Source organism: Xiphophorus couchianus, chromosome 9 (genome assembly GCF_001444195.1).
Source record: "Xiphophorus couchianus chromosome 9, X_couchianus-1.0, whole genome shotgun sequence".
Taxonomy (NCBI): domain Eukaryota; kingdom Metazoa; phylum Chordata; class Actinopteri; order Cyprinodontiformes; family Poeciliidae; genus Xiphophorus; species Xiphophorus couchianus.
The window spans coordinates 12,942,962-12,961,441 of record NC_040236.1 but is presented as its reverse complement, the minus strand read 5'-3'; the positions used below and the strand labels follow the sequence as shown (position 1 = coordinate 12,961,441).

Here is an 18,480-nt window from a genome sequence, read left to right as displayed (position 1 = left end):
ATAATATCAATCTTGCACAAAAAAACAACAAAAAAACCTGCCAGGACTGCAATAACAATATGCTAAGTAAGAATGTTAATATTTGATTATCACAAGTCAAAGCACTATCTCGACATGTGGTATTGGATATGGTGTGTTTTCCTAATATCATTTCATACAAATCAGTTCGCTGACTAACCGAAAGCGCTAAAATGGCTGTACCACAAACTGTTTGGCATTTTCAGAGAATATTTGTCATGTTTTTCATGAGAACAATATAGAAACTCAGCTATACTGCTAGACCCAGAAATGCATTTTAATTACATGTGGGACTGGATAAAGGGAAATAAACAAGCATAATAATGGCATGAAGTAGGAAAATCCAGTAAGCAGACATTTTCTTACTTTTCCGGCCAAGTTTTGTTTAGGAAATTAACTGTTTCAGATTCCACTTGCTGAGTTTGAACTTGGCACTACATGCCATTTTCAAAACTGAAAAAGTGGCTTGTTTTTGTCCTGTATAGGAGTTTGTCGTCAAAGGTCAAATGTTAGTTCAATAGTTATAGAAGAGCAATATTAAGTCACTGATGCAGATAAGCGGATGTTACCTGAGTAAATACACAATCATAATAGTTCATTTGTCCTATTTGGAATCACCACAGTATCCAAGCTACATTGTAAACAGTCTGGTAATTGAAGATAACTGATCAGTAGATTGTACAAAATGATTATTATCCAGGATTTATGTACACAACAGTGCTTAAGTGCCCTCTTTATGCACACTAATTTTCCCTACAGAGATTTCACATTTAATCATATAACAAAGCACCACAAAACCAATTACATTTCTAGGATATAGCAGTGAGAATTAGTCTCATCTTTAGTTCTAGCAGAATAAGAACGTCATCTGTTTTAATTAGAAGAATAAAAAGGGAAGGAGAAAAGAACGAAAGAAGATGAGAAAAAGATTAAAATAGTTCATCGTTGTCGATGAACGTACAGAAATAGAAACATCTTCATGAGGTTCGCACCTGCGGTCTCTCTCTTCCGCAGGTGTGATCGTCACATCAAATTGTTCAGCTTTTGTCTTTGTTTATTTTACTCAAAGAGTTTGTTCTGCTGCCACGTCAAAACTCTGGCATTTAATTTTTCACTTGTTTTACTGCTTTATTTAAACAACACCACAACATTATCACTGTATTTCCACTGAATTACACACAGGTTGACTCTGTTCACATAACAGACCACTTCAAAAAACAACTGCAATGGATTATTTAGAGGGTCATCAAATCATTTCTGCAGGGTATACTATTTGAATTTTTATTTGGAAACAATAAAAACACAAATTACTTCCTTCCACTTCACAAATAATCCTACTTTGCGTTACTCTAGCATGTAATACATTAAGGTAAGTGGTTGCATTGTATCAAAGTATCAAAAAGTGAAATATATATATATATAGAATTAGTAGACGACAATTAGAATAACTTTTCAAAATAAAACAGGAAATAAAACTTAAATGAAACTTAACTAGGCTTTGTGCCTAAAATGAGAATTAAACATCTCAGCAGCATAAACAATCCAATCAAAGCATCAGAACACAGAGGCTAATGGATAAACTATCTCTATTTTTCCCTCTTTAAGTTGCTGCATTGAATTTCTTTGTAAGACTTTAAAAGAGCCTCTGAGAAAATAAGTTACAAACTTGATAGATTTGATGAAAAGAATTACATATCATCTCCATGAGGAGTCAAGAATACATAAATACAAGCTGAAACACTCTGCAAAGGGCTGTTCTCGCACTCGTTACTACGGCAAATATGAAACACTCAGCCCGTCTGGACCTTGGCACCTCCTCTCTGTCAGAGACGGGGAAGGTGAAGGTTGGCCACAGAATCTGGCAGATTTTAATCTGCTGGGGGAAGCACGACACATGGCTGATTTGGCACAAGTAATCGGTTTGGACGACCATTTATTGCCTCCCTGTCGTCTTCCCTCTGCCTCTTAAAAAGATGTTCATTTATTATTTTACAGTAGCTTTGTTTGGTTAATCAAAATGAAACATCTAATAATACCAAACGCTATTTTGCTCATACTCAACATCCTGATGTTACAGTCCAAGCATAAAGGGTACCAAGGATAAATAATAGACAGTGTCATCAGCTAGTAATTCAACATACCAGCAAAATACAATTACATTTTCCTCTTAAAGTGCATTTAAAGAATATAGAGCATTACTGAGCTGTGCTAAAGGAAGGTCAGACAAAAGAATTTGCTGTCAGGCTGAAAAGGCCAGTGAAGACACCACACAGGCATCTAAAATGTCACGCAGCAAGGAGGGATAATGTCACTTAACAGGAACCTAATGAGAACACTATTTCAGGTGAGCATGAAGGCACCAATAGACAAATAAACCAGTCAAATTAGTCTATGATGTTGCTGTAGTTTCTCTTTTATGCATTTTGAGTTTTCCAGAATATTTCAGCGTAACAGATATCAGCTCCTCACCTAAATGAGTAAACATCCTCTTTCAGACATATTTTGCTCAAACAGCTTTTTGCTTTTAAACACTGGAGTCTTGTAAACTCAAACATCTCGTGTTTTAAAACATTTTGTGGAGTTGTTGTTATAGTAAGGATGTTTTTATGTCTGTCACTAGCAGATAAAAATGTCATAATTTATTCCTACTTATCCATGTCATGTCTTGCAGACATTATTTTTAAGCAAATACAAAAAAATGAAAAAGGAAAAACCAAATAGAAAGAGATATTGATCACAATAGTGCAAATATACATATTTTTTATTTCACATTAGCTGACTAATCTAGCTACGAAGTGTTTATTGTGTTAATCAAAGAGGCAACCTACGGGAAGAAATTATCTCTGTCTCTGGTTTTACCACAAAAGCGGTAAAAGTCTTAACAGTTTGCATGTTTCTATCTGCTGTTGGAGTGAAAGGGAGAACAGCTGCAAACAAAGCAATGTGCACAAATTTCTTCCCTCTGGAGGACATGTTGTTCAAATGTTGAATGCATTTCAACCGACATATATTTTGTGAAATATGCTTTATGAATGCAGTGCACAAAAAGCCACTGTGGGGCTACAATAAACAGAGATCGCACCATTTATGCATGGTACGCATAAAAATAATGTAGAATTAGAAACTCTTATCCCTTATTTGAAAGCACAAAATGTGGACAGGAGTATAAAGCGCTGATATTTTAGGATAACTGGGGAATAATGAGTGTCAAATACCTGGGAATTTTCTTAACGTACGTACAGAAGTATGTGAAAGAGTCAGAGTTGGGATCCACTTCTGAAGGTTGGGCCGACCAACCAGATAGCGTTCACTTTAATAGATGTCATATTCAACATATCCAACAGGTTTTTCACAAGTTAATAAAGTCACTTTTATTCAGAGGGAGCTGTCAAACAGATGATGCCCTGCTTGGAGGTGTCAGCCATGATAAGTGAGTACTGATGATAAACCCTGCTGAGGCGACAGCTTCACACCGCCTGACAAATCTGCTGTGACAGCCGTCAGAGCCCGATACTGACAACGTTGTGACTTATGCTCCATGTCACCGTCCAGCCACACATTTATTAATAGGAGCACACCTGATCAATGGAACAAATTTACCTACTCATCTTACGTTGTTAGCACTGCAAGTATCTCTCGGTAATAAACAACACCATGTTTTGGAAACAAATATGATTTCACTAATAAACAGTAGGAAAAAAACATCTAAAAACTAAACAGCATGAAAAAAGTGACTGTACAAATGGACTGAGTAAATTATGCTTGTTCAAAGTCTTCAGGTAGGTAACAACTAGTCATCAAGCACAATACAAACATCAGACAATATTTGTGCAACAAGCTCAGATTTTTTTTAAACTGTTTCTATAGGACTTTTTTTTCTAGAAATCTAACTGGCTTTCAGCGCCTTTTAGAGCAGATAAACTTTTACCATATTATGTTATTTAGAAGCATTTCTTCGGAAAAATTCAGAGTATCTTGGAACAACTGTGAGTGCAAAAGGAACATGGAAAGAGGGCTGCTTCTTTATCAGGTCCCATGAGATGAACTGCATCTTGCACTACAACTTCAACTCAAAACATAATGTAAAACAAATAATAATTACTGGTGCAAAGCGATATTATATGACTTTGTACAAACTGATTTCTCAGAAAAAATAAGTGATTTGGATAAGAAAATTAAAATGGTTTTCATTTTTTTGGCAATAAACAAAAATGGGTGGGAAAATTAAATGTTATGCATATTGCATAACTGTTCTCCTCTGCTTTACTTTTATTTTGTCTACACCAGTGCACTAAAACCTAAACAATGCATGCCACAGAATCAGCTTCTTAAACAAAGCATATTGGGAGCAAGAACACTGAAAACTAAAATGGACACAAACAGAATAAGCTGGGCATTCATTTTGGATTACACTGCCGTACTGAATTTGTGTTGATGCTAACCTATTTTTGTTTGCTAAATGTATTTCTTCAGAGCAACTAAAGGACATTAATTATCAAAGTATAATATACCAGTAAATAAAATGACATAACATGTTAAAGAACTAGTGTCATGGTTTGTTGGACTTTGTATTTATTCTGTTATCTAGTTAAGTTTCATTTGTAGTTTTCTGATTTAGCTTGGTTCATCTGGCTCTTTCTGTCTATGAGTTTCTCTTCTTAGTTTGGAATCAATCTCATGCTCACTTTTCTTCTGTTGATGTTTTGTTACTCTATTAGGCTCTCAACACACCAAACAGAACATTAATCCAATTCTAAGAACATCTGTCCACCAGGACTTCTGCCTCTGTCTAGTTATTCTTTTTCTTCACAGTTAGTAAAGGCCAAGAAAAGAGACTCAGTTCATATTGTCATTTAGGCAGTAGATTCCATGTTTGTTGTTCTGTTGCAGGTTTAAATATTTTTAGAGAACATATTTATTGTTGAATCAAGCAATAATAGTGCAAGCATCCCCGTATATGTTGTGTGTGTGTGTTGCTGATTGTCTTGACAGAATAAGGAATTGTGTGGAGGAACCTCCTACAGCACTGCTCTGGTCGATTTAGTTAATATAAGCTTCTCTGCCTCCCACAGTGTACTCTGTCCTTTTTTAACTCCCCCTGATCCTTCATTTATTCTCTCCCGCTCTCTGTTTGTGCACACAAATCTACATTGATATTCAGCGTGCTGCATACAATCAAATCATGCAGTTCATTAAAACAACAGGCGTAGATTTGAACATGTTTTCCACAAACTGGTTATCAGCAGAGTGTCAGAGCCACCTGTTTCTGTTATGAGAACAGCTCTGATTTATCAAAACAATAAACAGTGATACTTCCATATGTAAACAACATATTTTTTTTATTATCCATACTTAGAATCAATAAATATCAAAATATGTGAAACTATTGGTGACTGCACTTATTGTGTGCTTTAGCAGAACAAATGTACAACGCAATGTAACCGGTGTACTGAGCTTGCTTTTGCACAATTGGTACATTATGGAGTTTTCTATGATCTGTTACCAGTAGCAGTCTTTTACTTCTTAAATCATCTTTATCATTTTCACAATAAATCCTGAAAAATACTGTCATAAAATTATTATTAAGTATGTTTTTTAATCTGCTTTCTAGTACAGAGCCTTGAAAAAGATGGAACTGCAATGGCCCTGAGGTACAAAACATCAAAATCAGAAAACAAATAACTTGCCAGATTAAACATGAAGGTCAACAATACTGGATTTATAAAAACCTGATAATAAATATTAAATCAGAAATCTCAAATCAACACAGATATAAACATGGCTAATCCTAACAGGCTTACCATTCAAAGCAGAAAGCCTTAGTTATTTTACAAAAGTTACCTTGAAACATGATAATACTATAAAATCTGTTGTTTGCTTTAGGTTTTCCAACATTTTCTGCTTTTGACCTTGACTTTAAAGAGCAGAACACTAAAACTATTTCAAACTACCTGCAACCTTCAGAGCATCTCTCGCCAATGCTTCGACTCAACTACTTATTCATACAATACAGTCCCAGAAACACTCAAGCATCTTTTCCTTTAAGTAGATCCAAAAAGGGACATGAGACTTAGGCTGTTATGGTAATTTTATCAGTCAAGAACCTTATATGTTTCTTTAAAGTGACTTTTGCTGAATTGCTTAAATAATATAACTGCTGCCTCTTCCAAAAAAAAAAATGCCACTATATGTAAACACAATAACTCTTTAGTATCACTCACTGGAATAAAGGGTGATTACAGCCCATCATGGGTCCATGCAGAGGCAAACAGACACAAGCAATGCAAAGATTTACAGCTCAGGATACTTTAGAGAGACCAGTGAACTTGACATATATGTTTTTAGAGAGAGGGAGAAGACTCATGCATGTGGAAAACATGCAAACACAATGCACAAATAACCTCCTTTAGCTGCATGGCAACAGAGTTAGCTACACCAACATGGAGACCTTAACTGGAATCTAATTGACACAATTGCACATTTAGTCTTTGAGGTCACTCAATTTGAAACATAAAGATTCTGGATTCAATTAGAAGCTCCTTGCTGGAAATGAGCAAGTTCACATCAATACTGAAGTAGCCATTTTACAAAGAAAGGGTGGAATATGTTCAGACATGCATGTTAAGAGAGGTTTAAAGAAGGTATTAGGAAAATATTCTGTATTTTTAATTGAACAAGTTCTGTATACACATTTTTTAAAACAATATTCTGCAATTTCTGTTGGCTCTACGTCAACAATCTGTCATGAGTTTCTTCTGAAAGGCTCGAAATGCAGACTGGAGTTGGAAGCATAGATGATTTTAAGTGTTTAATAACAAAAATGAAAAAAACAAAAAACATTTTTTTTACAAAAAAAACACAGGGAGCACAGGGAGCCAGAGCAGAACAAAAACAGGAATCCAGTAGCAAAAACAGAAGGGAATCAACAGGGAGATAACAGGATTAGATGAGAGAAACCAGCAAGGAGTGACTGAGAATTAGTTGAATATATACTGGAGAAGTTGATTACTGAACAAAGAACAGATGGATGATTAGAAACGGGTTGCAGGTGTGAGAGGAGAAAACAGAAGGCAGGATGAGGAGAGAGAAAGTGGAACAGGGAGTGAGGGGTTGTACACAGGGGACTAGGAAATAAATCTAACACTAAAGAATTTCTAGACCTAAAAAAACATAATTAAACTAGAGTAAAAAAAAAAAAACTAAGCACAAGAAATAAACAAACTACAATCACTAAGGAATGATTGAACTAAAGTAAAACACAAACAAGACTGATTTAACAAAGAAACTTAAAGAACCTCAAAAACAGTTCAGGCTGCTAACATAAACATAAACATAAACATTTGTATGAAAAAAACTTGTAATGAATTAGTGATATAGCCATAAAACTGACCTAGTTATGGATGCATTATTCTTTAAATTTGACTTTTGATCAGCAATTTACTGTAAACATAATTTATTGCCTATATTAAGTCACTGACATTGCATCAGAAATTACAATGTCATACATTATATAACAGATGCTACAGGAACTTCAAGGTGTTCATCACTCATTTATGGTGTGAAGAGTGTACAGACAGCCTGCTTCGACTCCATCTCCATCTCTAAACTCTGTTATTCCATTGAGTCGCGGCTGAAACGCATCAACAATAAATTGGTTCTAGAGAATATTGTGTTGAATTTTGCTCATTACATGTTTCACCTCAGTCGATTCAGACTGAATACTAATAAACTTCAGGCATTAATTCAATTCCCACAAAGGCCCTGTTCATCTCAGACTGAATTTGCAGACAAACTGAAAAGTCATAATTGAGAAATATCCATCATCTTCCCTCAGAGCTGGTTACTTTTGCTAGTAAAAAGAATTTAATTTGACAAGAGTCCCAGCAAGCAGTAGGGCCACTTTGATCTTGGCATATCACCTCATCTTTCCTAATCAGCCTGCATAAAAGGCCTGCTAAACACTCTTTGTATCACAGGATGTCTTTTTACAATGGCTACAAGTGGGGAGAGACAGATGAGGGAGAAATGGAGGTTCAGGGACGCAGATGAGTGGATTTTCATCAGTAAGATCGTTTTTCAGTGTTTAGATTTAAGATCACAGTTAAAATGCATCATTTAACCAGAAGATCTCAATCTGACTAATTACATTTGAACATGCTTTTTACTCATGGTGGTCATATAAACCCCTAAAATATAGTAGTACCCCTACAAAAGTACACTCTAAAAACGTTCATTTTAGTTCAAGTTATGGACTTATTTACATTAATCTCACTTAATTATTTTGGTGTAGTGATGACAACTTACTTTTTTGTGTTGAATTAACTTAAAAGTTAAATTTTTAACTTAAAAGAACTTTTTACTTTGACTTTACTTGAAACAATTAAGTTCAATGATGCATTTGTATCCTACGTCTGACGTCACGACGCAAGCTTCAGGCTGCCTGAGCAAAAAAAAAAAAAAAAAACTTTAAAAGAAAGATCCTTTATTAGTTCACTTCTTTATTTGAAGTAAACTAAATGATTTGAGTAAAACTGACTTAAATCTGTCAAGTTAAATGAACTTAATAAATTAAGTTAGATAAACGTAATTGAATTACTTGTTACCAATTAAAGCAATTTAATTAAGTTGGTTCCAACTCTTTTCTTTTTTCAGTGTACTGCTTGCTTAAGTAGAATGACACACAGTTTCCAAATTAAAACATAAATTAAAAATGAAAATTAAACATGTGCTGTACATACGTATTAAAATCTCCCCAACCTAGCTCCGGATTGTTTATTGTAGTTCTATCTAGACTTTAACTAGGCCACTTTAACATTAAAATGTTTTGACAGTTCTGTTGTAGCTCAAGATGCACTTTTAGTCTTCCTTAAACCCTAGGAAGGGTTTTCTTCCAGGTTTGACTAACTTTTAGTTCATTCAACTTTTCATCAAGTCTGACCAGCTTCTTAAGAAAAGAATCCACAAAGCATGAAACTTTCACAGCACAGCTGGATTTATACTGAGATTAGGTTACATGCTGATCTACTTACCTTTAAGGTCAGTCTGTTACACTAAATTGTATCTAGTGATATCAGAGGGTATTTGTAAAAGATTTTAGAAAATATCTATAGTTTCTTTCCACTTCCATTATCCTAATTAATTACCCTGATGTTTATTTATTTTATTAATGTGGACATGTTGAAGAGAAATGTATAGTTTTGAAATGCATAGCCTACATTCAACTTTGCTTAGCTTGTGATAAAGAGATATGACAGAAAGCAACAGCCCTTGAACTATTCTTCTATTTGTTTGATTTAGATAAACACAGCACACAAGCTGCAGGTACATTTTCCCCTGGCAAATTATCAGAAAAAAAAACTAATCCTTCCTGATCCAAACTAATTGTAGAGACGTTAACCAGAGAAGCAGGAGAACTGGAGCCTGTGACAGCCTGACCTGAGGCTGGGTCCTCAGTCACCACAGCAGCAGCTCGAAGGGACATATCCACTCCTGCTGTGTCTGATCTCATCAATCCATCAGACAGCAGATGGGAAAAAAGACCGGAGAGGGTGCATCTGTCTGAAGGGGTGTGTGTGGGGGTGTGTAGGCGTGTGTGTGAGAGAGGCTGATTTGGTTACTACTAACAGGTGCATGAATGCCAAACAGACATAAGGTGTAGCTGGCTATAAGAGAGTGGTAGCATATTTGGTTTGTACTGTACATGTGACTCAGAAGAACACATATAAAACACCAAATACAGAATCTTCAAGTTCAGTTTTTGGAGTCAGGTCCGACATATCAAAAGATGTTGTAATCACTCTGAAGAGAAAGGATGGAAAATAATGTAAATCACATGTCAAACTCAAGGTCCGTGGGCCAAATCCGGCCCCTGATAGCTTTTTATGTGGCCCTCTAGATTCTAGACTAAACAATAAGTGTGCATAAATAATTTATCAATTTTATCTGTGTCCTGCTTATATCAATTATATCAATCAGTCCCTCCAGTTTGTTGAGAATTATAGTAGAAATTCACACAAAATCAACAAATCCCCACACTTTTTTTACGCTAATCCGTAATTGGGAATTTATTGCAGATTTTTGTCAAAAATTGTCAGAAACTTTCTTAGTTGTACTAAAGAGCCACTTCAACCTTAACTAGCATCAGATTGTAATAAATTATCTATATAGCGAGTAACAGAAAAGTCGCAGTTACAGTGATAAATAGCAAATATTTTCAAATTAGTGCCACAAACACTTTGATTTTTATTGCAAAAAACCACAAAAAGAATCACGAAATCCTGCAGAGACTGAAAAGATGTTCAATATTGTTATTTAAGTTTAAGATTTCAATGAGATTTTAACAGTTTGTGAACAGGTTTTATCAATACATTCTGGCACAACCGGCTGTAGGCCCAAAACAAAAATAAGTTTGACACCCCTGATGTAAAAGTTTAGACTGAGTTTAAAGTGGCAGCAAGAAAATATGCAGCCTTAAAAATATGTGATTGATATACTGTCATCTTTACCTTGATAGTGCAAAATCTCATAGTTTGCTGCTATATTTGTGTTTTGCTGTGTAATTTGCCTAATTTTAACAATAACATATATTTCTCAGTTGCAGACTTTTCCTTGCTTTATGATCACAATATATTAGTGGGCTGAGGATCCTTTGGTTTAATGAAAACATAAAAAGACAATAAAGAACCACAGAAAGCAGGGAAAATATGGACAATTATAAGAAATAATTTGATTACTGCAAGAAACTCTGAAAGAAAACTATATTATGGCTCTGATATAATGTTATTATGTCCTGCTGACTAGTGCTGCAGATGCTGTGATTGATACAAAGCTCCTTGTGTTGGCTTTGGCTTCCGGTCTGCAATGTCAAACTGAAAGTACAGAATAAAGCCTGATGACAGCAGCACTGAACTCATCACAAAGCAGAATGAGTTTTGATTAATACAAAACATCTTAAAGGTCTTAAAGTAAAGCCTTCTTGTCTCTGTTACTTAATGGGACATAAATTCAAACTAACAATTTCAAAGAATAAACCCAACTGGAGTGTTATCTTACTGTTTTAAATAAGTTTCTTTAAGTTATAAAGATCAATTTCTAAAAGCCAGAGATCCTATTGACAGGGCAACATCTCTTCTTAAATGCAACATTCTTCTATGTCTTGTCTCTGCGCAAATAAATTTGAAATAAGTAAAATGAAGAGATGAGAATATGTATAGTCTTGCACTCTACAAATCTTGTGTTTATCAAAGAGTGACGAGAAGAAAAGCACTGAAATAAAGTCAAAATAATTCATATTGAGGAAGAAGCAAATACGTGGGAGAAGATGTTGTGGTTAGATGAGATCTTGTAGCTTATGCAAAATGTCACATGTATTGGATATCCAACACCATGTTATCCAATCAATCCCTATTGTGAATAACAGTAGTGGCAGCATCATGCTGTGGAGAGGCTTTTATTCTGCAGAGACAGGAAATAAAAGCTCTTATCTAAACCTAACTCATTCATTCTGAAACTAAAATTACAAATAATTAAGTCATCAAAGAAATAAAACATACAAGAAAATACTTCGGGTACAAGATGAGCCATGAATATAGCCATCATGTCTCCAACATGTCAAATAACATAAATAATGCTAACTACTATGAAGGATGTCTCGTTTTCCCTCATTAAAATGTTGTCAACAACCACAGCAAACAGCAGAAACTCGTTGATCTCATCAACTCCCTTTGCACCAGATCTTTGCCCGAGTATCTGGCACTTTATGGTGACACAAAGCCTCAGTGGGCGTTGCCCCGCGTCTAATGTTGCCAGTCTAATGGAGGGCTTGCCAGCGAGTGAAACTGCCAGGGTGCCAATTAAGACATACGATTACGCACTGAGGCGTCCTTCTCATTTCCTCCTACTACATCCTTTCCTTATGTTTTTTTTCCACACAACAATTGCCGTCATACCTCACTGCTCTTGAGCCAGTTTCTCTCCTGCTCTGCTTCATCACCTGCTTGATTCTCTTTTCTGACTCTGCCTCACAGCTTGAATCTTTAGCAGGGGTAACAGGCCGGTGACCTGAGGAAACCCGTCATCCCTCTACGGTCCTCAACTACACAAAAACAGCCTTTGAGGAAGTGCCATCTGGTTTTTCACATCTCCCTCCCACTCACTCTCTCAGGCCATCTTGAAACACTGAGGAAGCTTGCTGAGGTAATCACGGCCTCCAGCGTTGACACAGTAAGCAAACGCTTCCCATAATTATACATGTTCGCTCATGATGTGGAGTGAGTTAGGGGTATTCACCGAGGAAAGGTTTGCAGGCTTTTGTAATGTGAGCTAACAGTTTAGTAAAGCCTCCACAGGCAAAGATTTCAACACAACTGTTAAATTAGGCTTCCCGCTTGTGTGAATAAAAAGCTTTAAAGGATTTCCAGATGAGCACCTGGAGCTTTGTTGTATTGCTTTAGATTTTAATAAACAGAAAGGCCAATGAATTTTAAAGTGGCAGTTCTGAGTGAGTTTTGTAATTATTTGCAACATGACAGGAGAAGGGAAAAAGCAAGTGAGGAGAGTAACCTGAATTCACCAGTATTAAGTTATTACGAATTGTGGCTACACAAAAACACTGACACCTAACAGGTTACGTTTTTTATCTATAAAAATCCACAGAATGTCTCAATTTTTTATTTTGTAATTTTTATTGCTGCATTTATAACACTTTTTTTCTAGTGTCAAGGTGGCATAGTCTGGACAAGTGGATTTTTTCATAAAAACAAAAAAAGAAATTTGAGACAATTATACTTTCTCAAACAATCACAACTTATGGAAATGTACAGCGGCTAATTAATCTAAGATCTTTTTGGATGGTTAGAGGCATTGGGAGGATCTACTTGTCTATGTGGAAAACAAACAAAAAGAGCAAATTTTAAACCCAGGAACTGCTTGCAGAAACAACTTTTTCCAATGTGAGACCTAATTCAGCTCACAGTAACTATTGTCTCATAGCTGCAATAATTGCCAGATGATTTCAGCAGAAATACACATTATGAACTTTTTAAAAACTTTTCTCTAAAAATCTAAATCCGAATTTTTTTTTGTAAAATATAAAACTGAATATTGGAAAACTGAATCTAGAATTAAAAAAAAAAAAAGAGATTTCAGCATTAGGAACAAGACTTTTTTTAAAAACTTGATTGCATTGTTTTATAATCAAGATAAATAATACACTAAAGTAAAGTTGTTCCACAATGAGAGCAGTTCATTTGATGTGTGGGAGGCTGGTCAAGGTTTCCCCATTACTAAGTGATCAACAGCTCCGATTATGTATCTAATACTATCAACGCTTTTCATCTAATCTAACAAATCACTCTACTAAAATTACAAACCTTGAATGATGGCTCATATGTTTCCATGTGCGTCAATGTTGAATGAACTAAGCGTGGGAGAAAGAAAGAGATGGACCGTCTGCATTCATCTATCCTTACTGAGGCCAAAATGATAATTTAGAGAGCAATCTATCAGGAGCTCACTTCATCATGCTGAATATTATTAAGAAGAAACCTGGTAGGCTGTGTTATTCAGATCAAGCACGTCTACTGCCTAATTCAAAATTGGTTGTTAAAATTCAGATCATGAACAGATGAGAGTGGAACAGACATTTGGGAGCTCATTGTTTTTGAGATCATGTCTTTCATTGCGACTTCAATTAACAAATAAAAAAAATTGGGGAAAGTGAAAAGTGACCACTGGATGATCTTTCAAGGAACCACAAAATACAACCCCATTCCCAGTCCTCAAATGAAAATAAATAAAGAATGATAAAGTTATTTCTCTTTCGCTTCCTGGTTCTCATTCAGGCAGGTGATATTAGAAATGCATTAGCATGCACCTGTATTTTGATAAAGCTGCTAATTTAGTCTGGGGTTGACTGTCCTCATTCACATTGTGTGACATCAGCATCAGCTGATCTACAGGAAACCTCAGCCATCGTCCTCTCGTCGTTTTTCTAAACACCTAATATCCCTTCTCCACCCAGCAGTGAGCAGAGAATCATTAAGAAGGCCTCGCTCGACTCATCAATAATTAAAGAGCCAAAATCATGTAGAATTCACTAAGAACCCTTTCTGCCTCCTGTTGTACTTATGAGCCGTGAACTGATTAATATTTCATCTGTGCACATGTACAGCAGTGTGCACGTGAGAAATAGAGAGAGAAAGAGAGACATGTGTCAAGGTTAATTTGTTCTCTCATCAAGTGAGTCCTTTCGCAGTCAAACACATTTCCACTTTCTGCTCCACTGGTGACACACGTAGCGCTCCTAACAAAGTAAGAGACGTAAAATGTTCTGTAAGAGAACAGCCTGTTAAAGGTAAGCACTTGTACCTGGACTGCTATAGTCTGCTAAGAGAGAATGAAACCATAACAAATCACAACTGTCTTTAAAAGGGTATTTTGCAGTTCTTAGTAAAAATAAAATGAAATAAAACCTCGAGTTCTGCATAACTTAAACAGGACATGGAGATTGGAACAAGAAACAGGCAACAGGGCAGAATAATCTAACAATGAACAAGGAAAACCCAGGAGCTTAAATACAAAGGCAGCGTGGAAATTGACAAACTAACTAATCAGAGGAAATGTGGCAGAGCTGTGACAAAGAGACAGCGGGAACCTGAGGGAATAGATGAATTAACACAGAGAGTTCAAGTAAGACTCCAAGGTATACAGAACAAAAGGTCTGACAATAATCTAAGAGAATTAAGTTCAAATGTACAAGGAACAGATTAGAAGAACAGACTAACAAACTAAACGCAAATATGAACTAATATAGTAAAACATAGCGAACGTAAAGGAACACTAAGAAAATTATCAAAACACCAAGACAAAAGAAAGCAAAAATCCAAATATCATGACAAACAGAGTCTGTTTCTCAGTTACACACAAATAAATATTTCTCATTGTGTTGTCTTTAATCATCTTACCTGCTACTGTTTTATCTTAGTATTGCTCCCTGTCATGGTGCTGCCACATTGATAAAGTTTTTATGAAAGTTTACTTTGTTATGTCACAATCACCTTCTTTGTACTTGTAGCCTTGTGACAGTAAAGCACTCACTGCACTGCTTTTGGCCCTGATCTTAAACTAAACAAACCTTCAACAGAATTTACTGACAGAATAAAATTGAATAAATTCAGCTCCGTGAAAGCATTGAAAAATTGGATGAATGCAACAAAGTTTGCTTAAAATATGACTGAAGTGGATTCAAATGTTTCAGATCAACAAATACCTGCAGGAAACCCATAAATATGTAAGCTGATGCTAAACCTTACAACAACAGGCAGTTAAATAAAAGTCAAAGAATGAGTTGTTCTATTCGTTCATAACATCTCAGAACAATTATTCAGTTCAGTTCAAAATGCTAATCCCATTTCATTGACCACACATTTGTACAAGCATGATAATGGACTCACCCGCTGAGGACTACAATAAAATCCATGACGTTCCAGCCGTTCCTGAGGTAGGACCCTTTATGAAACACAAAGCCCAGAGCGATGATCTTTATCCCAGCCTCAAAACAGAACATCCCTATGAAGTAAGGCTCTGTTTTCTCCTGTTGGTGTGAAACAAAGTCAGACAAGCATAAAGAACTCAAACGTAAAAGCAGCACACTTGTGATTTAGTTTTCATGTCTGAGTGTCTCACCAGTCTCTTGGACATGGGGGTTTTGTCCTCACCAGGGAGGTGCTGCTCCAGAGCCAAGACAATGCAGTTGGCAATGATGGTAGTGAGGATCATGTACTCGAAAGGAGTGAAACACTGAAGTTAAGGAGCTCAGCTTTGTGGATGATGACAAAATTCAATTATAGTAAAGTAACAACACAGACTGATAAAAACAATAGAAATAGAGGTGATTATTTTTTTAAGTTACCAATTCTTACCTAAAAGAGGAGGGGTTTTAAACTACAGTCCTAGAGAGCCGATAATTTTCGACTTATCCCTGGACTAACTCAGCTGAATCTAACGGCTGAATTAACACCAATAAATTTCTGCAGACACATCTAAACGTTGGAGTTTGACACCAATGATATAGAGCCTATCAGTACAAACACTGCTCCCTTCTTCACCTGTAGTTTACACTCAATGAACAAACAGATAATTTCGCAATATAAAACCAACAGTATAAAGTAATCAAACATAATCAACCTGCTGATTTATAAGTTTTGGGTCTGAGAGGAGGCAATAATAAACAGCCTGTGCCTTTTCTGGGATAAGCTGTAGCGCAAAAAGATGCAGAAATAGACAAAAAAAAATGTGTCTATTTCTCTGAGGCTCTGAGAAATGATTGTATAAACAGGGTCAGTCTTACTATAAACGGCACATTGCATCTATTATGAGAGCTGTGAGGGTTGTTGGTTAAAATCTGGCTGACTTTTATCTAATGCTTTGTGTGGGTACTTTCCTCTCACCTGGTTATGTGCAGAAGGTAGCTTAAAAAAAGAAGAACAGAGCAGAGAAAAGACTGCACCAAGAGGAAGTGATAAGCAAGAAAGCTGATCACTGAAGGACAAGATTATGTTATACAGACAGTAAGATGCTTGAGAAACAGCACGGTGAGGAGGAGGTGAGTGGAGCTGGACAGATCGATGTTGTGTTGGCAGTTTTATCCAGCAGGGTCACTCAGGAACAAATGAATGATGAGAAGTTAAATAAAAAGAGCAAACAAAATGCTCCTACAAGCCTATAGGGGCCATGAGATAAAACAGGGTTGCACTTCAGATTGGCTGCTGGGAGGACAAAACAACAGTAAACAACAGAAACAAGAAAATAAGTGTGAAAAGAGTCCCAGTGACCTGCTGCTGTAGAAATTCTCACATGAAAGGTATTTTTGATTCTTTTTGCTACAGATGTTCATTTTAAGAAGCCTTTTAAATTTGATACTCGCTCCAATGCAACAAAATAAGGAAGTGGAAAGGAAAGTGAAGAAATGAAGATGGAAAGACAGGGGAGGAGGGTATCCAAGCAACAGCATTCTCTTCCAGCCACTGAAAGTCAGCGTTACAAAACTGTTACTGGGCAGCTGAAGTGTGCCTGTGGAGGTATCTCATGTGCTGACACACTGACGCTAGACTTTGACACCATGCATTGCACTAAACATCAGCAAAGAATTGGTGAGAAATAAATGACAAAATCACTACTAACCATGACTGAAAACACTAATTATTCTTTCCAAGGTAGAACCATTAAAGGATTTCAATTACACCCTTTATTTTTTATTTATTTCTTTGTTGTTGATATTTTTGGCTTAATCCAAACATGCAATGCAGAGGTGTTTTTTTATTATTGTGAAGGAAATAAAGAATAAGTAGACAACTTGTCAAAGAGGAGAAGAGTTATAACCAATTTTTGGGGGAGGACTTCAGCTGACTGGGCTGATCAGGCAAAGGCTTGAACTTTAAGGCTGGGACGTAAAGACACTATCAAGGCACAGCTTAGATATGCACAAAAATACCAACAGTGCTGCTTTCCTGCTAATTTTTATAACTTAAAAAACAGGATTGGTCTCATCAGGAACATGTCCATCTAAAAGAAAGAGCTTACTGTGTTTTTGTTTTTGACCATTTCCATACCGCTACACCTCCATACCACAGGACGTCATGATACTTCAGCTTTTTGTTGAAGTTTTATACATACAAGCTAAATGCTATTCTACTGCCATAGAAAATTATTGAAACAAGTAACTACCACAGTATTAACACGCAAAAAGTTGTTCATGAAGCTCAAAGACAAACTGAACTGATATGTCTGAACATGAATCGTCAGCCTGTTCTAAACATTCATGACCTAATAATGTTATAACGCCCACCTCTACAGGAAATGTGATGGGTGCTGCTCCACTTTCCACTCAGTTTGCAAGAAAACTTTACTTTATCATTATGCTCTGGACATGAGAAATAAAATGTATTGTAATCATTTGTTTTTATGTATAAAATACTAGAAATTGCTCATGACATGTGGTGGAAAACACTTAAAGTTTGACGTCTATTGTATTAATAGTACTATAATGATATCAGAGGTCTACTTTTTATGTTTATATATTTATATTTTGGATCAAATCTGCAGATGTTGTAATCCTATTGACTATACATTTCTGACTCTCATCAGACAAAATGATGGCATGATTAATTATTAACTCAAGAATACATTTATATTAGCAGGTTCGGCTTCATAACTTAACAGACATTTTTCAATCTTTTTTGAGAAATTTTATGGTTTTGTGGTTTTTCTTTGTCTTTTCAGCAGTTCCTGGGGGGAAATGTCTGACTTATTTTTGGTTGGCTATTCTTAGTGCTCCTATCTGACTTACTTCCTATCTTTCCTGCATTTTCAGTAACTGTGGGAAGTTTCCAGCTTCACCCTCAACAATTTCACTGCTTGTCCATCTGAAAAGTCTTTCCTAAAAAGCCCTGTAATGCTGAGGAT

General features: G+C 36.0%; 1 protein-coding gene across 3 annotated transcripts in view; it reads right to left on the bottom strand.

Annotated features, from left to right (window-relative positions):
- cacna1ea (calcium channel, voltage-dependent, R type, alpha 1E subunit a) overlaps positions 1-18,480 on the bottom strand; it is a 102,800-nt gene that overhangs the window by 37,590 nt on the left and 46,730 nt on the right. For all 3 annotated transcript variants that reach the window (XM_028026924.1, XM_028026925.1, XM_028026923.1), the window contains 2 exons: positions 15,703-15,808; positions 15,471-15,610 (listed from right to left, as the gene is read on the bottom strand). In XM_028026924.1, coding sequence (XP_027882725.1) covers positions 15,471-15,610; positions 15,703-15,808 — 246 coding nt within the window. The remainder of the gene's footprint in view (positions 1-15,470; positions 15,611-15,702; positions 15,809-18,480) is intronic.